At 36.3% G+C, this 21488-nt stretch overlaps 1 protein-coding gene across 7 annotated transcripts in view; it reads left to right on the top strand.

The window, feature by feature from the left end:
* Positions 1-17155: 17155 nt before the first annotated feature.
* Positions 17156-21488, top strand: part of mfsd3 (major facilitator superfamily domain containing 3) — a 182869-nt gene continuing 178536 nt past the window's right edge. For 2 of the 7 annotated variants that reach the window (XM_039750720.1, XM_039750714.1), the window contains exon 1: positions 17158-17533. In XM_039750720.1, coding sequence (XP_039606654.1) covers positions 17513-17533 — 21 coding nt within the window. In that variant the 5' untranslated portion in view covers positions 17158-17512. Of the gene's footprint in view, positions 17534-18763; positions 18846-21488 lie in introns of all 7 variants that reach the window. The other 5 variants (XM_039750718.1, XM_039750716.1, XM_039750719.1 and 2 more) reach the window with 5 other exon arrangements.

Here is a 21488-nt window from a genome sequence, read left to right as displayed (position 1 = left end):
GCCAATAAAGAGCATCACAGATGCTATGTTTGCTCTGAGGGTGTTGATGGAGAAGTATAGAGAAGGCCAGAAGGAGTTGCATTGCATCTTTGTGGACCTGGAGAAAGCATATGGCAGGGTGCATTGAGAGGAGTTGTGGTATTGTATGAGGAAGTCGGGAGTGGCAGAGAACTATGTAAGAGTTGTACAGGATATGTAAGAGGGAAGTGTGACCGTGGTGAGGTCTGCATTAGGAGTGACGGATGCATTCAAGGTGGAGGTGGGATTACATCAGGGATTGGCTTGGAGCCCTTTCTTATTTGCAATGGTGATGGACAGGTGGACTATAATGTTTGCTGATCTGTAGTGATAGTAGGGGCCAGGTTGAGGAGTCTCTGGAGAGGTGGAGATATGCTCTAGAGAGGAGTGTAAAGAAGGTCAGTAGGAAAAAGACTGAATACATGTGTGTAAATGAGAGGGAGGTCAGGGTGAGGATGCAAGGAGTAGAGTTGGATGAGTTTAAATACTTGGGATCAACAGTACAGAGTAATGGGGATTGTGGAAGAGGGGTGAAAAAGAGAGTTCAGGCAGAGTGGAATGGGTGGAGAGGAGTGTCAGGAGTGATTTGTGACAGACCAAGGTTATTATAGTTAACAGAAACTAAAATCAAAACTGAAACTATTATTAAATTTTTTTTTCGCAAAATAAAATAAAATAATTAACAAAACCAAAATGGAAAACTAAAACTAAACAAAACTATTAAAGAAGATGGAAAGACTAACTGAAATAAAATAATAATTTACTAAAATATTTTTAGTTTTCGTGAATATATTTTTGCCGTTAGTCTTTAACCCTTGTAAGTTTTAACTCTAAAACAGAAAGTCATCCACCACGAGCCGCCCACATATATTCATCCAGTGATCGGCGGCTGGTGACGGAGGGCAGGTGTTCACACAGCATTGACCGAGCAATCGGAATGTGGGTGTGCAAAGCATGTAAAATATAGGGTGGTCCAGATCTAATTATGCAATTTCATTACACTATAACTTATTAAGTTTATTACATAGAAAATCACCCAAAAAATCCCGGACGATCAAGAAGTGTGTGAACTGACGACATGAAGAATCGTCTTTATGCCGAACTGGAATCGTCCCCGCGTAAATCAAAGTCATCCAGATGATCTGGATCTGCATAATTAGATCTGGAACATCCGTGTAGAAAGTGATTAACATGCTGCTTTTCTTCGCGCTTGTTGTTTATCAAGATGTGATTCAAATGCCTGAAATTGTAATGGGCTAGTCAACAAAATGTTTACCATATGGATAGAAAAATCACAAGTGAGTAATGTTTCAGTTATTTCTTAGGTGACTGTTTTTTGTTGAGAGCAGTTCACCTGTCACTTCACACAGGAGAAATTGTTTTTACTTTCTCATATGCAAAGTATAAAGTAATCAGTAATCATGAAAAAATTTGACCTATTTTGATGAATCTTGACATTATAGACCTCCTAGATTCCAAAAATAACGTTTTTTGGAATTGTGTGTGTGTGTGTCTGTATGTATGTGTGTAAACACAGTAACTCAAAAATGCAACTAGATGGATGAAATTTGGCATGTGGTTGTTACACCACAATTGTAGATCTGTATTGACTTTTGGGCTATATTCATTAGCCGAAAGTGGTACTTTACCTGAACACATACTCTATTTTTTTTTATTCATGCAGCTGCAGAGTCCGATTTATTCAATTTTATTTTTATAATATTTGTTTAATATATTGTTAATTTGATTTGATTTGTTGTTGATGGTTCCTTAATGTACATAATATAAAAATATAATCATTGTCTTGCGGTTTACTACTCAAATATTAATCCCCATATCTGAGTATACAAGAAAGTCTAGGGGAGACCGCTCCCGGTTTTTGGAAATAAAACATCACTGATCGAGAGACTTACTATGTCATCGTACAAGATCAGCATATTGTTGCTGACCAATCACTTTTGCTTTAAAAACATCGTTTAACAATGAAGCGATACAAACAAAGGTAGGTAGACCAAGAGAGCCTGCCAAGTGATGAAAAACTAAACATACTAATGGGTTTTTGTATTTATTCTATATTTATTAATTGATCTTTTTTTAGTTCATATTCACAACTCAAAAAAGCTGATATTGTGAAAGTAATCCATTAGCAGAATTATATTTTAAAATATTTGCCTCCCTTTTTCAATGTTTTTATCTCTCTCTCAAAATAGATAGTTGAAATATCATATTCTTTTTGTTCTTAACATCAGCCCTATCATACATATTGCATACCAGGGATTTTTCCTGCCTTACATCCAAACCTGCTTGGGTAGGCACCAGGTTTCCTGTGATCCTACTCTAAATAAACAGGTTTAGATACTGTATATTATTCTTAATCTCAAATGCTGTCCCTGTTTTTTTATGCCTGTCCATATTCCTATTACCTGCTCTTGCTCTGCTCATTATGGGTTTACCATTCTTATACATGGGCTATTCAAGTCTCACTGCCCCTAACCTTGACACTACATGCTTGTTTTTCTTTGTTTCCCTCAGTACAGCTAGGTAGGGTCTGCACACTGATTTACGCCTAAGAGCCCTGTTCTTCCTAAGCCCACGTGATTTTCATGGGAAAATATTTTAAAAATTATAAAATTGTATAAAATTGTTCATATATAGTATCTTGTTTTGATTATGCTTGTTTTTATCAGACAAAAACAAAACCAGATAATAAACCATGTAGTGTAGTAAGCTTCCACTAACATTAAACTCATATTTAAAATGTATTTGTGAAATAAAAACTAAACTAAAACTAAAAATACATGATGAAGGAAAACTAAAACTAAACTGAATTTCCAAGTAAGGTCAGAAAAAATATAGAAATAAAAACTAAGCAAAACTATAATAACTTTGTGACAGACGGATATCAGCAAGAGTGAAAGGGAAGGTCTACAGGATGGTAGTGAGATCAACTATGTTATATGGGTTGGAGACAGTGGCACTGACCAGAAAGCAGGAGACAGAGCTGGAGGTAGACAGAGATAAAGATGCTAAGATTTGCACTGGGTGTGACAAGGATGGATAGGATTTGAAATTAGTACATTAGAGGGTCAGCTCCAGTTGGACAGTTGGGAGACAAAGTCAGAGATGTGAGATTGTGTTGGTTTGGACATGTGCAGAGGAGAGATGCTGAGAATATTGGGAGAAGGATGCTAAGGATAGAGCTGCCAAGGCAAGAGAAAAAGAGGAAGGCCTAAGAGAAGGTTTATGGATGTAGTGAGAGAGGACATGCAGGTGATGGGTGTAACAGAACAAGATACAGAGGACAGAAAGGTATGGAAGAAGATGATCCGCTGTGGCAACCCCTAATGGGAGCAGTCGAAAGAAGAAGATTCCTGTAACCTCCTAGTGCATTCATTATAATAATGAGCATAAAACAGGTGGTGTCTAAAATTTTTATGCAAATATCACATAAATGAACGACTTATGTTTAATGCTGTAATATGTTAGTGTTTTTTTCTCCAGATGTTCCAATTTCACCTCACATCTTAAGGATATGTTTGTTAGATTGGTAAGCAACCTTATATCAGCCCTAAATGAATGAATAATGGGTTGGCTCTATGACAAAAGGGTATCCCACCCAAGGCTTAGGTAAGAGCTCTGTGACTCTTCCCTCTCATCTATATATTGGAGCGAGGAAGTTTGAAAACTGACTAAATGAATTCATTTTTAATGAAATGAAACTTTACCTTAAATCACAGCAAGAAAATCTGGTAATTTTATAAAATGTACAAAAAAAGACTACATTAATATCTTTTAACTGCATACACATAGGTTACTATCACTTTTCCTGCCAACAAAACTTCAGCAGCCCACAGAGCAAATCACAACATACTGAAATCATAACCTCCATGAGCACACAGTTGACACACAAGACTAGAGCTTTGTAGATAAACTAGACATACACACATACAATCCACAAGTGTTTACTTTGAGCTGTCCAAACATAGTGAAAGTAATACACAATCACAAAACACTTTCTTGGATTTTTCTATACAGATGACAGAGAGAACCAAGTTAATCTACATTGCATTGTACGCAAACCACCTCAAAAATACAATCATATTTCTCTCTTACACAGCAACTCATAGACTGTGTTTACAAATCACATGGTATTTTTTGTGCACAAAAACAGTAGTGTAATTACAAACTGCCTGTGGTAAAATTACTTTGAACCTCCAAAAAGGAATTATAAGTTAATAGTGGATTTACATTACCCTATTAATTTACTTGATTCTTCTTCCTGTCTGGCAAAATTCATTCAGAGGCCTAGGGAGGCAGAGATATGGCATTTAAATATTAACAATTGAATTGACCTTTGCAGTATAATTCCTCCCAGCTTTATATATACCATACACTAACCTTTTATCAAAAGGTTGCCCACCAGAATTTGACATGCAGCATTTCCAAATGAAACAATGCCATCCAAAATTAATAGCAGAAAATGTATCCCTCAATGTTTATTTTGAAAAATAGCTACCCAGAAAAATAATACAGTACATGAAATGTTTGATTGAAGTGTACTCCATGTATGTGAACATTTTGATCCTATGAACTTATGTGTCATTGCCGGTGATTGACACATTATTGGAACTTTAGTGACAGCTTACACACCCACCCCCATCTATCCATTATTTTTTGCAAGTGATAGTCCAGCAATTAGTTTCTCCAGTTATTTATTTGATTACGTTTGTACTTATATTCGTGCCATTCTTCCATTCTTTTTCAATCTCTTCACATATCAAAATGTCAGTTTTGTTAGGATTTGTTTCTTCTTTTTTATTTGGTGTTTTGTAAACTACAAATTTTTTGTGCTTCTTCTTCTTCTTTTGGCTGCTCCCATTAAGGATTGCCAGAATGGATCATCTTCTTCCATACCTTTCTTACCTCTGCATCTTGTTTTGTTACATCCATCACCTGCATGTTCTCTCTCACCACATCCATAAACCTTCTCTTAGGCCTTCCTCTTTTCCTCTTACCTGGCAGCTCTATCCTTAGCATCCTTCTCCCAATATCCTCAGCATCTCTCCTCTGCACATGTCCAAACCAACGCAATTTCACTTCTCTGACTTTGTCTCCCAACCGTCCAACTTGAGCTGACCCTCTAATGTACTCATTTCTAATCCTATCCATCCTTGTCACACCAAATGCAAATCTTTATCTCTGCTACCTCCAGCTCTTCTCCACCCACTCCACCCTGCCTGCACTCTCTTTTTCACCTCTCTTCCACAATCCCCATTACTCTGTACTGTTGATCCCAAGTATTTAAACTCATCCACCTTCACTAAGACTACTCCCTGCATCTTCACTATTCCACTTTAATTCTCTAAAAAGCTAAAGTAAATACTATACTGCAATCAGTCCTTGTACCCAATGCACATGTGCAAAAGTGGAAATCCCATTGTATATTTTCCAATTTTTTTGAATATAGATTTTCTGCAGAGCTATCTTCCCCTACAGAAAAGAACAAAAATGACTCAAAGAACAATAATAATATGTTGATACAGACTTACCACCTCACTCATCATCTCTACTGTGAGGAGACAGGAGTGTTTCACCATGTTAGAAAAAAAAAAAAACAGATTTCGCAATGAGAAAATTTGGAAAGAAGCAGTTTACATTTCAGAATACATTTCATTTTTGTTTTATTTAAAAAATACAACTTTAATTAACTGTTTCATTATTGCTTTTATTTTCAATTACATATAGTAGTGGGTGGGTGCCATAATTGTTTTCATTGCTTAGGGCCTCTAAAATTCTTCATCAAGTAATTACGTCTTTTCTGACTCTGTCTTTGCTCCTTCAACAGTATGGAAAACAATGAAGAGATTTCTTTGGGAATAAGTCACATTCTATTTCTGATGCGTTCCATGAAAAAAACAGTATACAGTGTATCCCTAGTGTAACAGTACAAAAACAACTCTGTGACTATGCAGCAGTGAATCCTTTGAATCTACCTCCATAATTATAGACTCTAAATTAGTTCATTGTGGGTGTGTATCTTTGAAAGCCTGGTATCTTGGCAAGGGCTAGGTCCTGTCTGGAGCCTATTGCTGTCAATATAGCCTCCAGGTCGCTATGGTCTTGTACTGCATAAAACAATATTAAAAAAAATAATCTTTCTTTAATTTGTTGCGCTTCACAGAACACCAACGCACAGCATTTTAAAACCAACAACTGTGCACTTCAAAGTGAAACATATACAAGAAAATTGCAAAGAAAGAAACTCTTAAGCATTTTACATAAGAAAACATGGCAGTACAAGCTGCCGATATAGAGCAATCAGCATCATCACAGTGGACATGGAAGGTTTTTACAAAATAAAGTGTAAATTGTAAAAGTTAAGGGTTATCTGAAAAAAGTTCAGGAAAACAGATGCCTATTTTAGTAAATTTACCACCCCCCTTTTCTTACAGAGGAAATAGAAGCAAATATTTACTCAGTTGCCAAAGTAACAGCTTATTTCAATTATTCTCATATGACTCATAAGAACACTTTAACCCAGCATGAAAGTGAAAAAGTAAACTATTCAGATGGTATAAGGGAACAAAAAATATAGATGATATTTCTCGGACTTAAAACAAGCAAGGAAAGGTAATGCTGCTTCTTTTGCAGTGTTACTTATACATGTTCACACATAAGGAAACACATTTAAAATAAAATTTAGTAAAGAGCTCCTACATGTACATTTTTACTTAAGGGTTATTTATACGAGGAAGATGATTAACACAACAAACATGTTAAGATGATTAAACCCAACAAATATGTTTTTTTTTTCTGTTTCTGAGCACCCTGCATTGTGCATTTATAACATCTATTTTCTGTCTTTAGATCCATTTCATAGCTTACCCATTGTAGTGTTCAATCATTATGGCATGACGCATCAATTGAATCTTTCATATAAAGATCTACTCTGAGAAGATAAAATATTGTTCTGCATTTAACCAAACGTGGCATTATGACAAGGTGAATTACACAGGGAATTCTTCCTTGACTGCTCCTATTATGCAGAGTTTGAATGTTTTTCTCAAATCATTATGGGTTTCCTCAGGTCCCCCAAAATTCTAGACATCTGTGTGAGCTACCAAAGCGAAAAGGCCTGACATAAGTTAATAGTGACTGTGTGATTAAGTGTGTGGTAGGGCTGACTGATGTTTCATTCAATATTGTTTTCTACCTTGCAACCAATGGAAATTCTCCAGTTTTCCATAACTCTATACTCAAGGAAAAGAGAACAGAAAATGTGCATTAAAGTAATTAACTGATCAAAAATTTAAAAATGACATACAATACGACAGCTTTATAGGGTCAATATAGTCACTTCATACCCGTCTGTGAAAGGAAAAAAAACTTTAGTCATCATTCCATTAACTTGAATGCTGGAACATGATTTAAAGGGTTCGTTATGCTAGGAGACAGATGCCATACATAGAGCATGTACAGCATATCTTCACTATGAATTGTTGTTCCACAGTCCAGTTGTAGTTTCTTGTTTTCAGTTATAATACATTAAGGAAACATTTTCTTAAATTGATGAAATTACAAATTGAAGAATTTTGAAAACTTTCAGGGGACTTTTAAATACAATTAAAATATCAATCAGTGGTTATGAAAATAATGAAAAGTATGATATACAATTCAAACTTTGGACATTTAAAAAGTTATTATTCTATTTTTTCAGAAATGTACAACTACAGTATTTGTTTTTATTAGATTTTTTATTAGATTTTTGATACTATTGTACGAAAAGGAACCAGTAGTGTGTATTTGTTGGAAAGTTTCTTTCTGCACAGCTGGCACTGATTACATTGTTCTTTGAAAGTCAAGTCACTAAAGTCACATTATTTGGGTATTGTTTAAATGAAACAGAAATTATATTTCATAGAATTTCTAAAATGATTTATAAAGTCTGTTTAGCAGGGGTTGATGTTATCATGGAAAAGGTGGCTGTTTATACAGTGTGACAGATAGGGGACGCTGTTGTCCCCTTGAACCCTCAGACTAGACGCCAGACACCAGGTAAAAGTCGAAATATTATTTTTATTTAGACAATACAGTGCACAAAGAACCCTCCATTCCACAATATTCATTAACCAATACACTACAATCAATAACAATAATCCTCCATGTGAGTCCATGTGACTTCCTGGCACTTCCGGGTCAGATCAAAAGTCTTCTTTTCATCCCGGAAGTACATCATTCCTTCTGTCGCTGTGACTAAGACATACTTCCGGGTTATAGGGCACATACGAGTCTCTGGGCCTCCCTGCAGCATCCTCTGTTGGCCCCCAAGGTATCCAGCAGGGCAGTAAAGGAATACTCCACTGTCCATGATTCCCTGCTGGCATTCGGGGCACCTCCATACTGCAGGGAGGGCTCCACCTGATGGCCTGGGGGTATTGGCCGGGATGACTGGACGGCCATATTCCACAACAGACTGATCTACAAATTATGTGATGTGCCTAATAGCATACAGTAGGTACACCAATAAATATACCTGGAATAACAACATTTGACATTGTTACATTAAATGTACTCTACATACAGCAGTCTCAGTGCCATTCAGACAGCAAATAAACTGTTCTAAGCGTTTTATCTTTCCAGAAATACCAGATCAGAAAGGTTAAAAGAATGGTAGTGTTCCAGAGGTACATTAAGGCAAAAATAAGAAAAGCAGTACTACAGAACTGACTTGAAAACACTGGAAGGCAAAAATCAAAATAAACAAAATAGAAAGTCAGGACAAAAGTTTCTCCAAAACCAATTAAACTGCCAAAATACCTATTTCTTGCTAGTCTTGCTAGAAAAAGAGTCTTTCCTTTATTAGAAACAAAGTTCAGTCACTGAACATGCACTTAAATATCAGTGCCATCAAAACCACACAGCCATGCTGCTGTGAAGCACTCACATAACATTAGATAATAAACAATAATGTAGAAAAATAAAAAGTTACCTCTATTTCCATCATAATATAAAGAAATTGTATTTGTGTTCAACTTAACTCTTTGAGGGCTGAATATTTTTTCCAAGCAATGGCTTCACACAGAAATCAACATAAAACATGTGTTGCTGCATGCTATGGTTGCCAGTTTGCCAAGAAGTTGTAGCAGGCTTGCCGCCAGGCTGTCTTTGTGTAGCTGGGACACGGTCGCAGTGCATTGCAATCTGGTTTCTACCTCTTATCATTGTTAAGTGGCAATCCTCCCTGGTGAACATTGTCAGTACAATGATTAGCGGGGGGACCAATCAGCTGAAGCTGGAACCTCACATTCGTTTTCAGTCACTTGTATCAAAATCTGACAAGACATAGTCCAGTTCAGAGATAATAATAGGCAAAACATCGTCCACAAAGTATTTTGCTTTATACATTTGCTTTGATCTCCCGCCAGATGTCAGTGTCATTTTTGCCATTGTTTGCGCCTTGCTACTCACGCGAGTGCAGAAAATCTCGGTCAAACCAATGAATCTAACTTTCCTTCTAGCAATGAGAGTCCAACTAAAACATAATGGGGGGTTTTGTCACAGTTTACAGTCGATTATCATCGTCAACTCCTCTTTTGGACAAAGGTCGACATTAGCCCTGAAAGAGTTAATAAAAAACTGTAAAATTACTATTTTTATTTTAGGGTATTTCTGCAAACATACTGCATGCTTTTAAGGTTTAGGATAACACATTAAATGACACATTCACTCGCAAATGTTTGCTGTTCATTTACTTTGCTCATAAACAAAGGATGCAAATATATCATACAGTATGTTCGGTGTCTGCCTTTGCAATCAATAAGCACAAACCATGTGGACCAGACTGTGAAAAAGCTGTATTTCAGTTAAATGAATTTGTACAAAATTTTAAATATTATGGAAAAAAGAAACAATTGTCAATAACTAATATGGAAGAAGAAAGAAATGCTAGAAAAATGACTGGAAGTGAGAAGAAAAATACTAAAACGATTCTTGCTGTGATCATGGACTATCTCCAAAGTGTGGGTGTGAAGGTGTCTGAGTCTAATGTTCATGGAATATTTGAATGGCAGTAATGAAACACCCTCTCAACAGCACCAAAAATGAAAAATTGCATTAAAAATTACTAAAAAGTACAGAGAAGAGTCAGGACAAATGAAGGAAGAATAAACCCCAAACACAGTAATGGCAAAGAAATTTTTAAACTTCAGGCAATTAAAAGCACACCAATAGCACATGGAAAAATGGTAAAGAATGGCTCATGCATGCATTGCAACTTGTGGAGATGGCTTACTCATTTTTTATAGATGACTCAACTAATGATTGTTTTACCAGAATGACTTCAGAAGCAGGCACAAATAATTTCACTGCATAAGTGGTAAAAAATGAGTCTATACTCACAGGCCAGTGCTTCATCTTTCAGATAAAGAAAGTCCCAAAACATCATTCTAAGGCACAAAACAAGATCATCAAGGGAAAGAAATGTGAAGTCTAACTGTGACCAAGTCAGTTCCTTCATTTAAAATAAATGGATGCACATGCCATAAAAGAGATTGAAAAATCTACCCCAACCCCACCTTCCATAGGAAACAAAATTCAACAGACATTGGACAATATATCTCTAGAGAGCAAACAAAGAATTTTGTGTCATCAATAGTTTCATTGCAGCCTCATACTAATTAACTAACAATAATGTACTGTATGTATTACTTTAATTTACATTAGTAATAAATTAATTCCAAAACATCTATTTTATGTAAAAGCTGTATGATTTAAAAGCATTTCCTTAATGGAAAAGGTTAAAGAATAAACATAAAGAAGTAACCAGACATACAGTAAATGACAGTCTTATCTACTTTTGCATGCACACACATATTTTGTAGTGAGAACTGAGGTGCATGCAGGCACCGACAAAATTTGAAAGTGCATGCATGCACCATCTACAAACACATAGAAACACATACACACACACAGATATTTTGTTTATATGTGTCTAATATCACATGCTTCTGTGTACAGCAAATATAACAGTTTTGATATTAATATGCCTTAGAGGAGAGTATTTGCCACATAGCCAGCAGCATTTGCTCACTGTGTTTAAATATTTAACAGTAAAAAAACAACTAACGTTTCATTGCACCCTTTTTTATAATGTATAATGTCTTAAAGGGTATTCATTGCAGTAAAATTAATTTTTTTTAACTTTTGCTTTATATGGGTTCATATAATGAACACCATTCCAAGATACTTTAGGAATATACCACAGATAATTACACACTTCAATGACGGCGCAGTCACAAACACTGAGTCAGTAGCGGGGATGGAACTGAAACCACTAGGCCACACTCTCTTGCTACTGGTGGCCTCAGTGTGAACTATCATTATCCAAAAAGGCTCTCAGATAGCATATTATAACAAAAGTCCTCAAAACTCAAGCATCCGATATAAAGATAGTATTGCTGATTTCTTAGGTTTTCTTAATAATTTTGTAGTGACAGGCATCTTAATATAATAAATGGCTCTATGGCACAAAGACAATAAAGACAGAACACTTTATATGCTTAATTTAAAACATTGGAGCTTATTACATTTTAAAATAAATATAAGATTATTTATCTGACTACAGTGCATTTAGTATTTGTCGACCATTCTTGAAAATCCATTCTACAAAGTCAACAAGTTTAACTGTATCTTTTATTTTTGAGACAGTTGCATATAGAATTTATTTTTCTGTAATAAAGGCTATATAAACTTGAAAAACAAATTGTAAGATTTCCCTAGACAAATAGGTGCTTTGATGTTAGAATGAGGAATAGTGTGAATTTCTTTAATAATTCATTGTAAAATGAAAAGATCTTTGTGCTATGCTGCCATCTATTGGTGTTTTCAGTAACTTTCAAAAACTGGTTTATCAGTTCGACTTGCTCTTAAAATAAATCTTTGCAGTGAGCTTGCACTCAGTGAAGGGAAGCACAATACAAAAATAAACTGAAATTAACTTACTTATCTACATATACATGTCACTGTTTGCTAAAATTCCGGGTTAAGTGACTTCAGAGAATTAAAAGATATACTATACTGTACTGTTTAAAATAGGCCGTCTATCCAACCAAAAGGTCTGCAAAATTAAGCCCCTACAATGTTTTAATAGTGAATGCTTATTTTTATTTGCATTCATGAACACAATAAAAATATATAATTATAATGTTTCCAATACATTACACATAAGTACAAGATTAAAAAGAAATGGAATTAAAATTTGACAAATTATACAGTTTATTCATGTATACAATCTTGTTCTAAATCAACTTCTGAAAATGGTCAGTCAGTCTAATATTTTAAACATACAGTATATCTAAAGAAAACAGTACACATTCATTGACTTACATACTGTATACAATGTCTCTAATGAATTAAAAAAGTGGAGTTTGAGACTCGGGTTGCAACTCAACTTTTTAAACCTAACCAATTTATTTTCATAATTTCTTTATAATTTGAATCTTTACTGTCTGCTAAAAATGTATACATTTCTTCTATGATTGACACCCTGGCTTCTCATTTCAGGTCGTCAATTGCACCATCAAATGCTACATCAACAATCAGTTTTCTAATACCAGGTCTGACAAGAATACCCACTTTCACTTTAGCCTCTAACAAACCCAGAAACTTTCAATACAAATACAGGGTGAGTCAAAATTATGTTAACATTTGAAAGCCAGAAACAATTTATTCACAAAACATACTTCATATGTGAAGGATGATTTACAGGAATGTCTCAACCTGTTCGCCATCATGTTCAACACACAAAATGCAACAAGCAATGGTACCATTTAAAGCCTGGATACTCATTTCATCTGGAAATAGATGATACCACAGTCCGTATTCTGTCCTTCAGGTCATTGATATCACAAACTTTCCTTCTATACACACGCTCCTTCACCATACCCCATAACCAGAAATCACAGGGTGTCAAATCAGGGCATCATGGTGATGGTCCACCACGACCTGTCCATCAACCTGGAAAGGTGTGGTCAAGATTAAAACAATCCATTAGTGTTAACATAATTTTGACTCACTCTGTATATAAAACAGGTTCCATTTTTGCTAGGGAATTGACAAATGGCCTCATCAAATCAAGTTTAATATGAAGTGGTGGTAGGAGCATTTTACTTGGAATCAATAATCCAGGTTTGATGATGTTTTTGGCACCAAGATCTAGCTTTTTTCCAGCTGGTCAGTCCCTCTGAACCCAGTGTAAATTCTTGGCTCTGTTATTCCACTCACAGAAACACATAGGAATTTTGTATGCCCTCACTGCATCTATGACTCATAACTATGTTAATTTCCAGCTATATTTTGAACTTATTATCAAATTAAATAAATGTTTTGCTTTAAACACACAATTTAACATTAAAACTTTAAACACTACATTCAAAGAAATTATCATTTAAAGAAATATTGATATTTCATTCATTATAGTGTGAAAACAATAAAAAAAAGCAACATTAATTGACAGCTAAAGAAATGTTTCATGAAAAAATGTCAGGTGATGGGGAAAACTGTTTTCATTTTTTAATTTGGCACCCAAACATATATAATATCACACAAAATAATCAGAACAATTTTTTCAACGCATGTTTGTGTTATCCAAACTCACCTATCCTGAAAGAGGTCTTGGAAATATGAAATATGGAGCTTATTCCAGTAAGACTCAGGCACAGGGCAGGAACAATCCCTCGACAGGGTACCAGTCCATCATAGGGTGGAAACATTCACATGCATCAGGGAACAATTTAGCTACAAAATTCCCCTAACCTTATGAGCTGTTAGGAAGAAACCCACACGAACACGGGGAGAACATACCAGTTCCATGCAGGGAACACCCAGGATTCAAACCCCATTCTGCATGTTGGGATTTACTGTACTTAACCATTACAAAACCTACTTAGTCCATATTGGGGTGACAAGAACAGCAGGCAATCTCAGCACTAAGTCTTGCAAAGTGGCTTGCTCAAACATATCTGAGATGCCAAACAAACTTTACCCAGATCTTGAGACAGTGGTAAGACGCTAGAGTCCTAAGAGTGGACTTATATAAACTTAGACAGAACATACACACATTATCCAGAGGGTAGAACACCTGGAAATTAGCCATGTTGAAATTTGCTGAAATGTAATAATGGTCCCAGTCCTTTCACAAAGATACAATAATAATAATAATATAATAATAAATAGCACATTTTCATTTCTTGCTCAGCAGATACTGTACATATTATGAAAAAAAGAAACATTCTTGTTATTGTGAGTAATATTTTACAGAATATTATTTTTGTTAAAAATTTTCAAAGATGAGCATCTTTAATCAAACTCTTTATTTATGTACATTTAGTTTAATTTTAATATAATTTCTTGTTTAGATTCCATTCACATTGTTGAATCATGTCCGTACTGTGATATATATATACAGCTCCAACAGCATTATTATCAAGTTTGCTGATAACACAACAGTAATGGATCTCATCAGCATACAGTATGATGATGTAGTAAAGTACAGAATGGAGCTGTTGGAAGACTGCTGCAAGTGTACCACAATGTTAATAACATATTATGAGAATTTTAATGCATCTGACTGCAACTCCATAGAACAGACAGTGCACAGTGTGGGGACCATCATCGGGAATTTTTTCCCTTCCATCACAGACATGTTCACAAAGGGCTGCATCCATAAGGCCTCAGCGTTATGTAGCACCGTCCCACTCCTCCTACAATCTCTTTTTCTTGTTTACATCTGGCAGCTGCTATCTGAGTCTTCAGACCTACACTATCAGAATGAACAACATTTTCTTCCCACGGGTAGTCAGGCTCCTGAACATAAATGTTAGCACCTGTCCCTGCATGTGCGCCCTTATCACACAGTCATATCTGATTAGTGTTCTGTTCTGCATTCCATTGCATTCTTTGTCAATTGTACATCTTCTGTCATCATTGAATGCTGTTTGTCAATATGATGTCAGTTTGTACAGATTTTGTTCCTTGTTCTTCATTCCCTTCTGTAAAATTACCAACACCTCTTTACTGTTCAATTGTCATATTTATTGTCTAAATAATAATAAGTGTCCCTAGGAAAAGTAATTTGATACCGCTGTATAATGTACCAAGGAATGCATATACAGGGTGGTCCAGATCTAATTATGCAGATCCAGATCGTCTGGATGACTTTGATTTATGCGAGGACAATTCCAGTTCGGCACGAAGACGATTCTTCATGTCGTCAGTTCACGCACTTCTCGATGGTCCGGGATTTTTCGGGTGATTTTCTATGTAATAAACTTAATAAGTTATAGCATAATATTGTGTATGTCCTGCAGTGGGTTGGCACCCTGCCCGGGATTGGATCCTGCCTTGTGCCCTGTGTTGGCTGGGATTGGCTCCAGCAGACCCCCGTGACCCTGTGTTCGGATTCAGCGGGTTGGAAAATAGATGGATGGATAATGAAAACTGCATAATTAGAGCTGGACCAGCCTACTTGACTTGACTTGAGATTTTTTGTTTTAATTGTTTTAAAATCCAAGCAAAGATCATTCCTTTCATATTTTGAACTGGATTTTTTCTTTAAAAGGTTGTGCAAAGCTAGAGCTTTCTTCAGGGAGTAAGAAAAGAACCCACCCAAAAAGGATTCTAGACCTCTGCAAAGTATACTTCTGCACAAAGTAATACTAGGCAAACTATGAATAACTTACTATCCTTGAATACACATCTTTGGGGTGTGTCAGGAAATCAGCATCATAAGAAAACTGCCTTGGACAAAATTTTTGAGCAAGAATGGATCTTTGCATCACATATAACATTTGGTCATGCATCCACCTTGGGACACCAGGGGGTGCGACCACTGACTGCCTTGTCTTCTTTTCCGGCCAAGGCTCGGGGAAGACACCCAATGACAGCAACTGAACCAGCTCTTTCCGGTCCACAAGCTATAAGAGAAAAGCATCTCATTTAGGAGATGAGCAATTCGCAAAACAGGGCACCAACCCTGGAGCCTATTATTGAAATTTCTGTTCAGTTTTCTACCATTGTGCGCTAGGTACCTTGGTTTTCATTTTACTACAGTAAATGAGGTGGAAAGGTTGGCACAATATTTCATCTGGACTCTTGCATTCCTCTTGGTTGACGATAATTCTTAATCTCACTTAATCCAGTTCAGGGTAGTAGAGGACTGGAGCCTATTCCAACAGCATCGGCACTAAGTAGGAAGAGCATTTATCACAGGGCACACTTACATATACTATACAAACACACTTGGACAGTTTAGAATAGCCAATTAAACCATATCTTAATATTCATTAAACATATGTAATCATTACAACTACTGTTACCTGCTGCATCTGGCATTTCTACCAGTGTACATTTTTAATTTTCTGTGAAAATAAATAAAATGATTTGTAAGACAAAATAGATTTGTATGTCTTAACCTCTATTTTTATATATTTTATATTTCTGAATACATACTAAAACAGTTATTTACGATGATTTAAAAGTGCAAATAGAACAAAATCTGGATACTCCATTGCTGGATACTTTATATCTTACACCTCTTTGCAAATAGCAGCTGGCAGTGAAAACAAAAATGAACAATGTGCATGTAAGACAAAAGGGAGGAAAATAAAGATTTAGATACACATTTTCGTGAAGTTTTGTATACAATAAAACGCGCTCTATTCCGAGTACAAAGCATCAGCCTTTATTCTGTCAAATAACTAAGCTACTGTAACTCGCCAGCCGCCTACCAGAGACAGAGTAACAGCCCAGTTGAAAAGCCAACGGAGGATTTTAGTCAGCTAGAGTTGCACTCTTAGGTATTTATTTATACGTTTGCATTGACTCAACAATGATAAATAATTTAATCAAACAACGGCACAAGCTAGGGACCTGGCATTTAACGAAGGAATTGGCTGTAACAAAAACCTCTAGCATTGGAGATTGCCGAGATGTGACGAGCTTCACGCCAGTGGTTTAGCCCCTTCGCAGTCTACTGAATTGGACAAAGTAATAACAATTTGGAGCTGCTGGAGGCGCTCTGACGTATTTTAAATAGGTCGTTTCTGGCTCAGGTCGCCTCTCTTGAGTGGAAAAGAAAAGTCATTGATAGTGTGACGGAACTCGGAAGTGCATAGAGGCTGTCACGAAAAGACCTCACAAGGTTCCCTGTTTTGTGCGCTTTCAAAGGCACGTTTCTGGTATCTGTGTCTGCTGTGTTTGGATTGCAAGCACCTGTGAACATGTTCATCTTTCACTACAGACTAGTTAAGCCACATTTATAAAATCATCTGAAGAGAAGAAGACCTCAAAATATGTAACAAATAATGTTATTTGAGACCACTGAGAAAAGTCAAATAGGTTTGTGTTCGGAACGTTTAATTTAATCGAGAAATTGTGAATATAATGAGACACGCGTTACCTACTACAAAAGAGGTGACATTTCCTTGGATAAGCGGGCATGAAAACGGGTGGCTTAAATGTATGTAACTCTTTATTTCTGCCATTCAGTGAAGTTCAGATGTACAGTATGTTTTATTAATTATTATTATTTTAATGTATTGAAATATAACGCGTTAAAAGATGATCATTATAAATGCCCATTTACACCTGCAGTAGGGCCATTCTCTTTTATATTTTTAAATAATGAAGGGGACAATGAGAAGTCAAGCAAAATGACACCTTTTATTGGCTAACTAAAAAATTAAAATTACAATACAAGTTTGCAGATTGTAATCCTTTTAGTTAACGAAGTAAAAGGTGTCATTTTGTTGACTACTCATTGCATCCATAACGGCTAACACGGTACAACACCCAACTAAAAATGAAGGGGTTAATACTTCATATAGTTGACACGATTTAGCTTCCAGGTACTGTGGTGTGTATATGTACTAACATTAGTGTTTAGTGTAGAGTTGGCCAGTTAGTTAATGTGTAAATCTTAAAGTAACAGTATAATTCAGTTGTTAACTAAAATTAAGCCACAAATTTATTTTGAAGACCACTGCGTTAGTCTTTTTTCTTAACGATATTTCCCGGTATTCCGTTAGAATAAAGTAAGGTAGTTATTCTAATATGTATTCTTAGGGACTACTGTAAATGTAATGTTTTGTTCCAGTTAGTTTCATAATTAGTGCTTCATTTCACTAAGTCCTTGTTTAACTGGCCTGCTTTTTTCTGTAGTATGTATGATCCTACAATACATGTATTTTGTTAAGGTTTTTATTTTAGCCTTTGATTTTATTGCAGGTTATTTCTTGTTTCTAACATTTTCTTCTGTGGCATTTCCTCTGTTACATCAAAATTGGTGTAATTAACGAGTACAGCAGATGCACAATCAGTTATGAAGAGGAGATATTACTTTAGCTTCAAATCCACCTGTATGTGCAATAGCAACAAAACCCACTAGTCTTCTAAGAATAACTCAGTCATGATAATAGAAAAGTACCTAACTCAGTTTTTGAACCCCTGCTTGTCCAGTGGGGTGACCTTCCTGCTTGCCCCCAAAGTACTATTTTAATGCACTCCTTATATCTTCCCTTTTATTATTATTCTTTCAAACCAGTTGAGTGTGTACCCACTATTTTACTAACCTTGTAACTCTCCAGCAGTTCTGAACCTTTGAGCCTTCGTTTTGCCTTAAAGGAACAGGTCTTCAAGGCAGCACCCCTGTTATCAAATAAACAACACAGTCCTATTGATTCTCTTTTAGATCTGTGTGCCCTCAAGTGGCCAAAAGATGCTTCCACCTCTGAATTTCTCTTCTTAATCTCAGTCTTTCTTGTAAGGAAAAGGTGAGACATTCCTGCCAACAGCTGAATTACCTGCCTCCAAGTGTTCAGAGCGATCATTTCTCTCCCCAACTCTCCATCTCTCACTGGTGCCCCTGCGCTTTGCCTTTCTGTGACACAGTCCATATGGTCTCCTAGTGACTCCTGCTTTCCAAACTGGCGAGAGCAGGATCATTTCTGCTGCCAGGGTATCTCCCTTTCTGTCTTTGTATTTCTCTCTCTCTCTCTCTCTCTTTCTCTCCTGTATTCAGGACTTTACCCTACCTTGAGCCATCCCAGTGGTACCATTTTGCCTGGTAACATCTTCCCAATCAAGCATCCTTGACAAAGTACTTTTCAATTCTTATTCACATTTATTCTGTCACAACAAAAGTTTGACAGATATTACAATTAAATATAAATTGTTTATAAAGTAAACTGTATCGAATTGTTTGAAACTACAGGTAAAATTCTGTTACAACAAACTCCCAGTGACCTAAAAAATATTTAGTTGTAACGAGATTCTGTATTTGTTGCTATAGTGTTTTCTTTAACTTGCCTCCAGGTGTTTACAATCATTTCAGTAGCTTCTTTTGTGTTAATTTTAATCTCCTCCTGCCAACAAGTTATGCTGACGAGATTTTTTCTTAGCATTTCCTTGCCATAATACACTTTCAGGGTGCGAATGATGCCCAAATACAATGGCTGAAGCTCTGCTGTACAATTGGGTGGGAGGAATTCAACGCGAACTTTAAATGTGGAAGCATGTTGTGTGCAGCACAGTTATCAATCAGAAGCAGAATTCTCCTTTTCTTCATATTGTGAGGCTTCTAAACACTTTTGGGATCCCCCCACTCCCCATCCAATGGGAACAACACGCTAAAGTGCGTCCTGAAGCGCGATTGCAGCGTCTGTGGAAGATTGTTTGTCCGTTGCTGGGGCAGGGGAATAGCAAGCAGGCTCATAGCAGTGCAGTGAGGCGCCACAGAACCAAATCCTAAAAGATCGGGGTCGCGCTATAAGTCCCTGTCTTGCACCCCAAAACATGAGGCTTAGTCTCAGTACTTTAGCAAAACCAGCTTTTTTCAGCTTGAAACAGGAATGGCACACTTGTTTATTGTTGTGGGATCTGCCACTCAGCTATACACAGACACAGCAGTCAGGCAGGGTCATGGCCAGGTTAGTGATCAAGTAATCCTGTTACCTGCATTTACAATGTTCCTTGCATCACCCATCGACATTTTTTCTGTTTGCTTTGGTGGAGAGACGCAGCATAGCTTTGAGCCTGCTGTTGCCCCGGCAACAGATAAACAGTCTTCCATAGACGCAGAGACCGGACTTCGGGATGCTCTTTGACGTGCGGTCTAGTTGGGGGAGGTCCCAAGAGAGTTTACAAACCTCCACATTTTCTTGAATGAGTGCTGCATTAATAGGAATATTTCTTGAATGAGCATCACTGAACCACATAAAAACTGCTTTTTCAAGGTCTTCAAATGCAGCAGTTCACATACGTTTGCAACCTGAGATTTTTCTTCTGTTTTTGCTCGGTCTTTCAAGAAAGTTGACAGCGTCGATGGTGAAATTCCACATTCACTGGCAACATCTTTTTTCTTTTTGCTGAAATCGAGAGCTGCAAAAACATAGTTTTTTTTTTCTAATATGAACTGTTAGCGTTTTTTCATGTCTGCCGTTTCTATAAGGGTGACAATGAGTTCAATTTTAATGGATGTTTTTCAAATGTTGATGAGCAAGAAGCAAAAGGTATCACTGAAAACCACAGAAAACAAAAAAGGCAAAAAAAAAAACAGTACGAGGAAAGGTCGAAGAAAGAAAAAAAAATTACAGTGTTTCTCTACAACTGAGCAGCGATCACAGAACTAACTGCTCTGTGGATGATTCATTCAGGCATTTCAAGTCTTTTGGGCACTTCGCTGTAATTAAAGTATCTGCTGAATGTACTTCATAGTAACGAGATTTCTATAGACTCGCATCATATGGGGAAGCTGTCGGGACAATAAAAATATTTTGTTGTAAAGATATTCATTGTAATGGAATTTTACCGGTATGTGAAAAAATTACATTGTTTCAAAAGTTGTTGGATCAGTGGTTTCCAATCCCAGTCTTAGGCCTCTCCTGGGACAGCAGGTCTTTCCTCCAACCAGATTATCCAACAAGTCAGTCATTTTATCACTAATTCATTTCATGGTTTAATTTAACCGGTTTAAGTAACTCATTGTTTAATTACCTGGTCTTTTTTGTAACTTATTTTGCATTTAAAATAGAGCAGTAGTAGGAAATTTACATACATAAGGAGTTCAGCAGTATTTGTTTTTCTGCCAAAAATGTTAATTCTTAACTCTTGTTGTTTTCCTATTAATTCACCATTTTTGTGGAATTTGCTTTGTTAATTGTATCCTAAAATTGACAATTAACTATGAATGACCAGTAGAGTCGATACTGTGGTAATTTACACTGAATGGTGAAAGGCTTGTAGCTGTATTGTTGTCAGACCAACTAGCCAGGGGTCAGATTTATAAAACTTGTGTACTTAGAAAATGAGGTTTCAAATATACATTCGCAGCTTTCCATGCAAACATCAAGATTTATAGAAGAAAACTTGATGGGAGAACTCGTGTATGTTTATGGTAACTCTGACCCAGCTTTATG

The sequence above is a fragment of the Polypterus senegalus genome, chromosome 4, assembly GCF_016835505.1.
Source record: "Polypterus senegalus isolate Bchr_013 chromosome 4, ASM1683550v1, whole genome shotgun sequence".
NCBI classification, from domain to species: domain Eukaryota; kingdom Metazoa; phylum Chordata; class Cladistia; order Polypteriformes; family Polypteridae; genus Polypterus; species Polypterus senegalus.
This window is presented reverse-complemented; position numbering and strand designations above follow the sequence as displayed.